Here is a 12640-nt window from a genome sequence, read left to right as displayed (position 1 = left end):
AAAGTTCCCTCCAGTTGTCCGTCTGTTCCAGTGCACTGTGAAAACCTGTGCATGGACTTTGTTTGGACAGGTAACAGTAAAAAAGAAAGGGTGTGTTCTGTCGTTTCTCAGAATAAGAGCAGCGCTCCAGGAGGGGCGGAGCTTCCTCTGAAGATGGACGCCCTGGTCAACATCACCAAGGGGATCTACGAGGAGATCCAGCAGGAGATGAAGAGGGCCAAGGTGTCCCAGGCCCTGTTCGCCAAGGTGGCAGCCAATAAGAGCCAAGTAAGACCACCTGACACACACACAGCCAATAAGAGCCAAGTAAGACCACCTGACACACACACAGCCAATAAGAGCCGAGTAAGACCACCTGACACACACACAGCCAATAAGAGCCAAGTAAGACCACCTGACACACACACAGCCAATAAGAGCCGAGTAAGACCACCTGACACACACACAGCCAATAAGAGCCGAGTAAGACCACCTGACACACACACAGCCAATAAGAGCCGAGTAAGACCACCTGACACACACACAGCCAATAAGAGCCAAGTAAGACCACCTGACACACACACAGCCAATAAGAGCCGAGTAAGACCACCTGACACACACACAGCCAATAAGAGCCGAGTAAGACCACCTGACACACACACAGCCAATAAGAGCCGAGTAAGACCACCTGACACACACACAGCCAATAAGAGCCGAGGAAGACCACCTGACACACACACAGCCAATAAGAGCCGAGGAAGACCACCTGACACACACACAGCCAATAAGAACACTGGTATAAATGACTGGTTTTCTCTCAGTATTTTCCACCTTTCATCTCACAGTGATCTGACTTTTCATTTTCGTACGTGGCACTAATACACGTCTGTCTGTTGGAACCAGCAGACTTTTAGACCATACCACTTAAAACTACAAATGAATTTGCTTAAAAAATAATAATAATAAAAAAAAAAACCTGAACCCAGAGACGAGACGACTCTTCATTCATTAAATTATTCCGACATATCCATGTGAAAATAATCTGTGTTTAAAGACGGTAAATGGAGTGGAATAGACTGAGGAGCAGAGGGATGGAGGATATTATGGGATGGAGAAATAAGATAAGATAAGATAAGATAAGATAAGATAAGATATTCCTTTATTGATCCCACAATGGGGAAATTCACAGTGTTAACAGCAGCATAGAAACATACACATAGACATACACGTAAAACAGTCATATAAATTTGAATAAAAGAAAAAAGTGTTTAAAAAAGGAGAGTGCAAATATGCTTTGGTATGTAGTGCAATGGTTATAAATATAGAAAAAAAAAAAAAAAAAAAAAAAAAAAAAAAAAAATAATATATATATATATATATATATATATATAAGTATGGATTTGAATATATATATATATATATATATATATATATATATATATATATATATATATATATATATATATATATATATACAACATTAGATGGAATGCAGTGAAGGTTGTTCTTCCTCCACATATGTGGTGATCTTCTGGGAGCAGGACTGACTGTTCAGTCTGACAGCAGAAGGAAGGACCTGCGGTATCTGTCCTTCGTACAGCGTGGGTGAAGAAGCTGCTCACTGATGGAGCTTCCCAGGCTCTTCCAGTCTCATGTAGGGGGTGGGACACATTGTCCATGACTGACGACAGCTTCGCTGTCATTCTTCTGTCCCCCACCACCTCCACTGGATGGAGACTGCAGCCTAGAACCGAACCGGCTTTCTTCACCAGTTTGTTCAGTCTCTTCCTCTCTGCTGCCGTGATGCTGCTGCTCCAGCAGACCACACTGTAAAGGATGTCCGTTGCAACTGCAGACTCGTAAAAGGTCCTCAGGAGAGCTTTCTGCACACCAAAGGACCTCAGTCTCCGCAGTAGGTGGAGTCTGCTTTGGCTCTTTTTGAAAAGGGCCTGGGTGTTGGCAGCCCAGTCCAGGTTCTGGTTCAGGTGAACACCCAGGTACTTGTAAGAGTCCACTATCTCAATGTCTGTACCCTGGATGTTCACTGGGGAGGGAGGGGTGGCCTTGTGCCGGCGAAAGTCCACCAACAGCTCCTTTGTTTTCCAGCATTAATCTGGAGGCAGTTCCGCTGGTACCAGGCCACAAAGTTCTGGTTCAGTTCTCTGTACTCATTTTCGTCTCCATTGTTGATGAGACCGACAATGGCTGAGTCGTCTGAGAACTTTTGCAGGTGGCAGTTTGTTGTGTGGTGTGTGAAGTCTGCTGCGTAGATGGTGAACAGGAGAGGGGCCAGGACAGTCCCCTGTGGAGCCCCCGTGCTGCAGACCACAGTGTCAGACTCACAGCCTTTTGTCCTCACAAACTGTGGCCTGTTGGTTAAGAAATCTACGAGCCATGGTGTCAGTTGTTGGCTCACTCCTGCATGGTCCAGTTTGTCCTTCAGCAGAGCTGGCTGGATGGTGTTGAAAGCACTGGAGAAATCATAGAACATGATTCTCACAGTGCTTCCAGGCCTCTCCAGGTGACACAGGGATCTCTGCGTGAGGAAGATGATGGCGTCCTCAACCCCGATGTTAGGCTGGTAGGTGAACTGCAGTGGGTCTGCAGTTGAGCTCACCAGAGGGTGTAGATGACGGAGGACCAGCCTCTCCAAGGTCTTTGCCAGGTGGGCTGTCAGAGCCACTGGGCGGTAGTGGTTTAAATCCCTGGGACGAGATGACTTGGGCACCGGCACTACACAGGATGTCTTCCATAGCAGCGGTACCTTCTGCAACCTCAAGCTCAGGTTGAAGATGTGCTCCACAATCCCACACAGTTGGCCTGCGCAGGATTTGAGGAGCCGAGAGCTGGTGCCATCTGGACCGCATGCCTTCTTGACCTTGAGCCTGGCCAATTCTCTCTCTACCTGTGCTGTGGAGAACACCATGCTAGATGGAGGGGCAGCAGGGTGGGTGGTAGAAGGTGCTATGAGTGGGCTGGGGGGTTGTGGGGGGGCAGCAGGGGGGGGGGGTGGAGGTTGGGTGGATGTGCTGGGGGGCTGTGGAGGAGTAACAGGGAGGGGAAGGGTTGGAGGTGCAGTGAGTGTGCTGAGAAGATTGGGAGAAGCAGCAGGGGAGGGGGTTGGGGTGTAGGTGTTTGAAGTGGCTGAGGTTCCAGCAGAGGGGGGTTGCAGCAGGGCTGGTTGTACGGTGGGAGGAGGGGTGAGTGGTCGTTCAAACCTGTTGAAAAACTGGTTTAGCTGGTTCACCCACTCCTGGTCTGCAGCCAGTTCAGGTCTGGAGGAGTTGTGTCCTGACATTGTTCTCAGGCTCCTCCAGACGCCGCTGACGTCGTTCTGCTGCAGCTGTTCCTCCATTCTTCTCCTGTAGCTCACTTTCCCCTCTCTGATCTTCTCCTCAGTTCTCTCTGCACGGACTTCATCACCTCTCTGTCCCCCGACTTAAAAGCCCTCCTTTTGTCCTTGAGAAGGGCTTTTATATCAGGGGTAATCCATGGTTTGCTGTTTGCAAACAGTCTTACTGTCTTGGTGGGTATGGTGGAGTCTACACAGAAGTTTATGTAGTCCGTAACACAGCTGGTCAGACTGTTGATGTCCTCCCCATGGTCCTCACAGAACACGTCCCACACTGTGGTGTCAAAGCAGTCTTTCAGGGTCTCCACAGACTCTTCAGACCAGATCTTTCTTGTGTGGGTGTCTGCTGGTTGTCTGTGTACCAGAGGCTTGTACACAGGGAGAAGGTGCACTAGATCATGGTCAGATCTTCCCAGGGGAGGGAGTGGAGATGATGTATATGCCTCCTTAATGTTGGCATAAAAGAGGTCGAGTGTTTTATTTCCTCTGGTGTGGCAGGTGATGTACTGGCTGAAAGTTGGCAGCGTGGAGGAAGGAGAGGCATGGTTGAAGTCGCCAGTAATTAAGAGGAGGGCTTGTGGATGCTGTGTCTGCAGCCTGCTTACAGCTGAGTGGAGGACGTCGCGAGCTGACTCGGCATTAGCAGAGGGAGGAACGTACGCTGTTACCGCAATAACATGTGAGAACTCCCTTGGTAGATAGTACGGCCTCATGCTAATGGCTAGCAGCTCGATGTCTCCACTACAGAGTTTTTCCTTGACAGTGATGTGTCCGGGGTTACACCATCTATCGTTCACAAACACAGCCAGCCCCCCTCCTTTTCTCTTACCGCTCTCCCGTGTCCTGTCCGCTCGTATCAGCTGGAACCCGTTCAGTGAGACATTAGAGTCCGGTGTTAGCTCCGTTAGCCCGGTCTCTGTAAACAGCATCAGGCTGCATTCCAGGTATTCCCTTTGGTGCCGTGTTAGTGCGGTTAGCTCATCCATCTTGTTGTAGATGGATCTCACATTCCCGGTGATGATAGCAGGGAGGGTAGGCTTGAAGCGCTTCTTCTTATTCCGGCACATAACACCCGATCGACATCCTCTTCTCCTTCTCTTTAGCTCCTTGGGAATGTTAGGCCTGTAGCCAGTTAGCTTCTCTGTGCTACAGAGGGCTAACAGCTGTTCACGAGTGTAAACAATGGAATGCCAGCTGTTTGTTGAGTCTGAGGCTGTTGGTGTAATGAACCAGGTGAAAAGGAGCAGAAAAAGCGCAGCCAACACAAAAGTTTGAGTGTGCATAGTGCCGCCTGGTAGATGATGCACTCCGGTGTAGAAATTAGTGCAAAATTAGTCCACAAGCAGAAAAAAATCGCAAAAAAAAGACATACATGACAGAGCTGCTGCAACAAGCTGCCACTACCGCGGCGCCATCTTGAAAAAAAAAAAAAAAAAAAAAAATGAGTCCAGAAACAGCAGCTGGTGTCAGATCCAGGATCAGCCGAGTGGACGGAATGTGACGATCTGCACTGAAGACCAGTCTGCATCTGAGGAAAAGGACAGGGAACAGGTTACACCAGAGTGAAGAAGGACAGGGAACAGGTTACACCAGAGTGAAGAAGGACAGGGAACAGGTTACACCAGAGTGAAGAAGGACAGGGAACAGGTTACACCAGAGTGAAGAAGGACAGGGAACAGGTTACACCAGAGTAAAAGAAGGACAGGGAACAGGTTACACCAGAGTAAAGAAGGACAGGGAACAGGTTACACCAGAGTAAAAGAAGGACAGGGAACAGGTTACACCAGAGTAAAAGAAGGACAGGGAACAGGTTACACCAGAGTAAAGAAGGACAGGGAACAGGTTACACCAGAGTGAAGAAGGACAGGGAACAGGTTACACCAGAGTGAAAGAAGGACAGGGAACAGGTTACACCAGAGTAAAAGAAGGACAGGGAACAGGTTACACCAGAGTGAAGAAGGACAGGGAACAGGTTACACCAGAGTAAAGAAGGACAGGGAACAGGTTACACCAGAGTAAAAGAAGGACAGGGAACAGGTTACACCAGAGTAAAAGAAGGACAGGGAACAGGTTACACCAGAGTAAAAGAAGGACAGGGAACAGGTTACACCAGAGTAAAAGAAGGACAGGGAACAGGTTACACCAGAGTAAAGAAGGACAGGGAACAGTTTACACCAGAGTAAAAGAAGGACAGGGAACAGGTTACACCAGAGTAAAAGAAGGACAGGGAACAGGTTACACCAGAGTAAAAGAAGGACAGGGAACAGGTTACACCAGAGTGAAGAAGGACAGGGAACAGTTTACACCAGAGTAAAAGAAGGACAGGGAACAGGTTACACCAGAGTAAAAGAAGGACAGGGAACACGTTACACCAGAGTAAAGAAGGACAGGGAACAGGTTACACCAGAGTAAAGGACAGGGAACAGGTTACACCAGAGTGAAGAAGGACAGGGAACAGTTTACACCAGAGTAAAGAAGGACAGGGAACAAGTTACACCAGAGTGAAGAAGGACAGGGAACAGTTTACACCAGAGTAAAAGAAGGACAGGGAACAGGTTACACCAGAGTAAAAGAAGGACAGGGAACAGTTTACACCAGAGTAAAAGAAGGACAGGGAACAGGTTACACCAGAGTAAAAGAAGGACAGGGAACAGGTTACACCAGAGTAAAGGACAGGGAACAGGTTACACCAGAGTAAAGGACAGGGAAAGGTTACACCAGAGTAAAGAAGGACAGGGAACAGGTTACACCAGAGTAAAGAAGGACAGGGAACAGGTTACACCAGAGTAAAGGACAGGGAACAGGTTACACCAGAGTAAAAGAAGGACAGGGAACAGGTTACACCAGAGTAAAGGACAGGGAACAGGTTACACCAGAGTAAAGGACAGGGAACAGGTTACACCAGAGTAAAGGACAGGGAACAGGTTACACCAGAGTAAAGAAGGACAGGGAACAGGTTACACCAGAGTAAAGGACAGGGAACAGGTTACACCAGAGTAAAGGACAGGGAACAGGTTACACCAGAGTAAAGAAGGACAGGGAACAGGTTACACCAGAGTAAAAGAAGGACAGGGAACAGGTTACACCAGAGTAAAGAAGGACAGGGAACAGGTTACACCAGAGTAAAGAAGGACAGGGAACAGGTTACACCAGAGTAAAGGACAGGGAACAGGTTACACCAGAGTAAAAGAAGGACAGGGAACAGGTTACACCAGAGTGAAGAAGGACAGGGAACAGTTTACACCAGAGTAAAAGAAGGACAGGGAACAGGTTACACCAGAGGAAAGAAGGACAGGGAACAGGTTACACCAGAGTAAAGAAGGACAGGGAACAGTTTACACCAGAGTAAAAGAAGGACAGGGAACAGGTTACACCAGAGTAAAGAAGGACAGGGAACAGGTTACACCAGAGTAAAGAAGGACAGGGAACAGTTTACACCAGAGTAAAAGAAGGACAGGGAACAGGTTACACCAGAGTAAAAGAAGGACAGGGAACAGGTTACACCAGAGTAAAGAAGGACAGGGAACAGTTTACACCAGAGTAAAAGAAGGACAGGGAACAGGTTACACCAGAGTAAAAGAAGGACAGGGAACAGTTTACACCAGAGTAAAAGAAGGACAGGGAACAGTTTACATCACAGTAAAAGAAGGACAGGGAACAGTTTACACCAGAGTAAAGAAGGACAGGGAACAGGTTACACCAGAGTAAAGAAGGACAGGGAACAGTTTACACCAGAGTAAAGAAGGACAGGGAACCGTTTACACCAGAGTAAAAGAAGGACAGGGAACAGTTTACACCAGAGTAAAGAAGGACAGGGAACAGTTTACACCAGAGTAAAGAAGGACAGGGAACCGTTTACACCAGAGTAAAAGAAGGACAGGGAACAGTTTACACCAGAGTAAAGAAGGACAGGGAACAGTTTACACCAGAGTAAAAGAAGGACAGGGAACAGTTTACATCACAGTAAAAGAAGGACAGGGAACAGTTTACACCAGAGTAAAGAAGGACAGGGAACAGGTTACACCAGAGTAAAGAAGGACAGGGAACAGTTTACACCAGAGTAAAGAAGGACAGGGAACAGTTTACACCAGAGTAAAGAAGGACAGGGAACCGTTTACACCAGAGTAAAAGAAGGACAGGGAACAGTTTACACCTGAGTAAAGAAGGACAGAGAACCATTTTCACCAGAGTAAAAGAAGGACAGGGAACAGTTTACACCAGAGTAAAGAAGGACAGGGAACAGTTTACACCAGAGTAAAGAAGGACAGGGAACAGTTTACACCAGAGTAAAAGAAGGACAGGGAACAGTTTACACCAGAGTAAAAGAAGGACAGGGAACCGTTTACACCAGAGTTAAAGAAGGACAGGGAACCGTTTACACCAGAGTAAAGGACAGGGAACCGTTTACACCAGAGTAAAAGAAGGACAGGGAACAGTTTACACCAGAGTAAAGAAGTACAGGGAACAGTTTACACCAGAGTAAAGAAGGACAGGGAACTGTTTACACCAGAGTAAAGAAGGACAGGGAACAGTTTACACCAGAGTAAAGTGGACTTTTTGGTATTTAAGGGTTAAAGGTGGGTGTTTGGGTCTTTAAGGGTTAAAGAAGGATGTTTGGGTCTTTAGGGGTTAAAGGTGGACATTTGGGTCTTTAAGGGTTACTTAAAGGTGGGTGTTTGGGTCTTTAAGGGTTAAAGGAGAATGTTTGGGTCTTTAAGGGTTAAAGGAGAATGTTTGGGTCTTTAAGGGTTACTTAAAGGTGGACATTTGGGTCTTTAAGGGTTACTTAAAGGTGGACGTTTGGGTCTTTAAGGGTTACTTAAAGGTGGACATTTGGGTCTTTAAGGGTTAAAGGAGAATGTTTGGGTCTTTAAGGGTTACTTAAAGGTGGACATTTGGGTCTTTAAGGGTTACTTAAAGGTGGATGTTTGGGTCTTTAAGGGTTACTTAAAGGTGGATGTTTGGGTCTTTAAGGGTTACTTAAAGGTGGATGTTTGGGTCTTTAAGGGTTACTTAAAGGTGGACATTTGGGTCTTTAAGGGTTGCTTAAAGGTGGACATTTGGGTCTTTAAGGGTTACTTAAAGGTGGACATTTGGGTCTTTAAGGGTTGTGTTCTTGGTTCTTTCAGGGCTGGTTGTGTGAACTTCTCAGGTGGAAGGAGAACCCCAGTCCTGAGAACCGAACTCTGTGGGAGAACCTGTGCACCATCAGGAGGTTCTTGGGTCTATCGCAGTCCGAACGGGACCAGGTCTACGAGGACGAGTCCAGGCAGCAGCACAGCGACAGACTCCACCCCCTTCTGCACATGCCCGACCCACAGGTAAAGCCCGCCCCCCTTAACCCTTTAGAACCAGCTGTGTCACCTGTGACCCACCAGGTTCTAGACCTTCATCTGAACCACATGATCAATACTGTCCTTAGAAACCTGTTGGATGTGACCTGATAATGTGTTTTCTGCCCCCTGGTGGATGATCATCACATTACAACCAGTGGAAGGACTGTTCACTGTTTCGGTTTTTTGGGCCTTTTTCAAAATGGCCGCTATCGTTAAATCATCCAACACGCATTTTGTCGGAAAGTCTTTGGGAATTTTCAAAAGTTGCTCTCAAAAGAACATTTATATCGTTTTTCGGTTGAAAATCTTAAATATTGAAATGATGGTGCCATACAAGGGAAGTAAAAAGGCTGTAAACATTTTATGTAAAAAAAACACAAACAAAAAAAACAACAACTAAGAACCTATAATTGTTCAATATTTTCAAAGTGTTACCTGTAAAACGTATTTTTCTATCTAAAGTTAATGTTTTGAACATGTCACCAGAAATAAAAACAATAGGAAAAAATGAAATAATAATAATAATAATAATAATAATAATAATAATAATAATAATAATAATAATAACACATTTTTTAATAGGTGTGTTTCAGGACACTCAAGGTCACCGTACAAAGTTGTCAAAAAAAGACAATGAGCATGAACTGAAAGAAGAAGAAAAAAAGCAAATAAAAGGCCATTTATTTTATTTTATTTTATTTTATTTTATTTTATTTTATTTTAATAGAGCTAATAAACATTTCAATTACCAAAAATGTTAGTTTAGTGGTTAGTTTGTTACTGGCAAGTTGTTAAAAATACGCATGAACTGAAAGAAGAAAAAAGCAAATAAAAGACAAAAAAAGACTATATTTATACGTATTCTGGGGCACCAATGGGGGGGGGGGGGTAAACATGACAAATTCATGTGGCCCAGTATTTGTGTGTGGGGGGGGGGGGCAGTGGAGGGGGTCCAGTGGATACAGTTTATGTTGAAAGAATGTTAAGTATGGGTTTGGTTTTCACTTTATTGTAAATGACGCCTATAACCCCACCCCCACCCCCACCCCACCCCCACCCCTCCCACCCCATGGGCCCCTTTAGTGGCGCCCTTGAACATGTATACACACATACACACATACATGCATTAGAAGCACACAGACACAGTTTATCTCCACAGTTCATCACCTGACACTTGTTTGTTTCACTGTTTTTCCTTCAAACATTTGGACTTTTCCAGAACTTCAAACACTTGGAACCACAGCCAGAGTGGGAAACTGAACTGTGTGTGTGTGTGTGTGTGTGTGTGTGTGTAGGTTTGTGTGTGTGTGTGTGTGTGCGTGTGTGTAGGTTTGTGTGTGTGTGTGTGTGTGTGTGTTGTCACCACCTGCTCGTCTTTGTCATGTTTGTGTTCCATAAATCATTGAAAATAGTCGTGGTCAGTGTCGGCCCACACGTTTCCTGCCCCCCCCCCCCCCAGTCTCATTCACAGCTCAGTCTGTAATTACTGAAGCACAGACAGACGAACCTCCACTCTGTGTTTGGATCCTTTCATTTGGACGGACCACAGATTTATGGGATGGATTCCTGTGTTTGGGTGTGCAGGCCCCGCCCCCTTAATGAGCTGGAGTGTGTGTGTGTGTGTGTGTGAGTGTGAGTGTGTGAGTGTGTGTGAGTGTGTGTGTGTGCGTGTGTTTCTCACACTTCCTCACGTCCTCTAAACCCAGTACAGAGGAGCTGCAGACCAACCAGAGCCATGGAGAGAGAGAGTCACAACACACTGAGGTGTAGACACACCCACTGGTCACATGGTTCATGTAAGACTGAATAGTTCCAAACAAACACTGACATGTTCATCTACAGGACAGACAGAAGAGAGTGGGTTAAAGGGAGGGAGGGAGGATAGATGGAAGGAAGGGAGGATAGAAGGGAGGAAGGAAGGAAGGAAGGAAGGAAGAGAGGGATGGAGGGAGGAAGGGAGGGAGGATGGAAGGAAAGAAGGAAGGGAGGGAGGGAGGGAAGGAGGATGGAAGGAAAAAAGGAAGGGACGGAGGGAAGGAGGATGGAAGGAAGGAAAGAAGGGAGGGAGGGAGGATGGAAGGGAGGATTTTGGTTCTAGGTCTTTAAAGGTTCCTCTTTTGTTTCTTTTTCTTTTTTCTCTTCAGGCGCTCCACAGACAGCCCCTCCCACCACTGACAGGCCCCTCCCCCGTTGTCGAGGACCCCCAGCCCGTGTCCGTTCCCGCCTTACAAAGCTCCGACGCCCCCCCCCAGAGGGACGGCGGGGACAGCCCTGACCCCGGTCCCAAAAAGGCCCGGTCCCGGACCCGGATCTCCCTGGAGGCCCTGGGGATCCTGCAGAGCTTCATCGGGGACGTGGGCCTGTACCCGGACCAGGAGGCCATCCAGACCCTGTCGGCCCAGCTGGACCTGCCCAAGCACACCGTCGTCAAGTTCTTCCAGAACCAGCGCTACAACGTCAAACACCACAGCCAGGCCGCCACGGAGGACCGGGAGGACCGGGACAGCTCCGGTCCTGGCGAGGGGGGGGATGCAGAGGGCCGAGAGGACGGGGGGGCGTTGGCCTCTGAGGAGTCCGAGGACGAGGGAGGATCAGAGGACGGAGAAGGAAGGCGGAGACAAGTGGACATGGAAGAAGGGGATGATGGGAAGTCCTCGGGTCTGGCCACGTCCTCGCTGTCCCCCTACAGCAGCATGGGCAGTCCCCAGTCGGCCCCGCCCACTGAGCCCACAGCCGACGCCCACGGCGACCAAACAGAGGAACCCAACCGATGGAAGCCATGGAGACTGTGAAGAAACACACACACACACCATCAGAACCTTTGGAGGACCAGAACCACAACTGGACCAGAACCAGACCAGAACCAGACCAGAACTGGACCAGAACTGGACCGGACCACAGCAGACCCATGGACGCCATCATGACCTTTATGACCTTTACACAGCGGTGGGAGGGGCCAAAACAACAGTATTAGAATACCATCGTCCATACCTGTGTGACATGAAGGACAGGTTCTGACAGTCGCTTTTCCATCGGACATCTGCGCGAAACTTTAACGATATTTACTAAATGTTGAGAAAAAAAACAACAGAATTTTCCATTAAATCCTGAATGCGATGGTTTGTTTATTTATTCTGGCAGATGTTTGTTTTAAACTCTCCTTCTTCTCTTGTAACGTCTGTTTTTTTTTTTTTTTTGTTCACGTGACTCTAGTTGCACCGAAAGATCTTTTCGTTGCGGTTGCACAAAAAAATTTTTGGCAAAATTGTTGTGGTGAAATTTTTTGTATTTGCGTAATTTGAGAGTCAGTGAAAAAGTGTCCGTTCCGTTATTTTGTATTCTTTTATTTACTTCTGGATTTTTTTTTTTTTTTGCCACTTGAAGAAGGACAGATTTCGACAGTTGCTTTGCCATCGGACGTCTGCACAAAACTTTAACGATATTTACTAAATGTTGAGAAAAACAACAAAAACAGAATTTTCCATTAAATCCCAAATGCAATGATTTGTTTATTTATTCTGCCAGATGTTTGTTTTAAACTCTTCTTCTTCTCTTGTTGTAACATCTGGGTTTTTTTGTTCATGTGACTCTAGTTGCGCAAAAAGGTCTTTCCATTGCAGTTGCACAAAATTTTTTTTTCGAGTTTTGGCGACATTTTTTATATTTGCACAACTTGAGGGTCAATGGAAAAGTAACCATTCCTTTATTTTCTTTTCTTATATTTACATCTTGATTTTTTTTTTTTTTTTTTGCCACTTACGGGTATGGAACCAAATATGGTAACTTCATTGACCTTGATTTTCTACACACAAATAAAACATTTTGAAATTTTCTCCAACTTAACACAGTCTTGTTCTGTCATCTGATAACGCCTTAAAATTGTATTTTTATTTGTATGGATTCTGATAATGTGAGAAAAATTTCAGGTTTAATTTAATAACGGAATAATGAGGGTGATGTTAACGAAGCGTCC

At 46.3% G+C, this 12640-nt stretch overlaps 1 protein-coding gene across 1 annotated transcript; it reads left to right on the top strand.

The window, feature by feature from the left end:
- Window positions 1-111: 111 nt before the first annotated feature.
- Window positions 112-12200, top strand: LOC115415962 (DNA-binding protein SATB2-like; the record flags this gene model as incomplete). The annotated part of the gene is made up of 3 exons (XM_030129642.1): window positions 112-267; window positions 8461-8652; window positions 10812-12200. Coding segments are annotated over 3 exons (996 nt in total), but the record flags the coding sequence as incomplete, so codon positions are not given.
- Between the last annotated feature and the right edge of the window lie 440 nt (window positions 12201-12640).

The sequence above is a fragment of the Sphaeramia orbicularis genome, unplaced genomic scaffold, assembly GCF_902148855.1.
Source record: "Sphaeramia orbicularis unplaced genomic scaffold, fSphaOr1.1, whole genome shotgun sequence".
NCBI classification, from domain to species: Eukaryota; Metazoa; Chordata; class Actinopteri; order Kurtiformes; family Apogonidae; genus Sphaeramia; species Sphaeramia orbicularis.
This window is presented reverse-complemented; position numbering and strand designations above follow the sequence as displayed.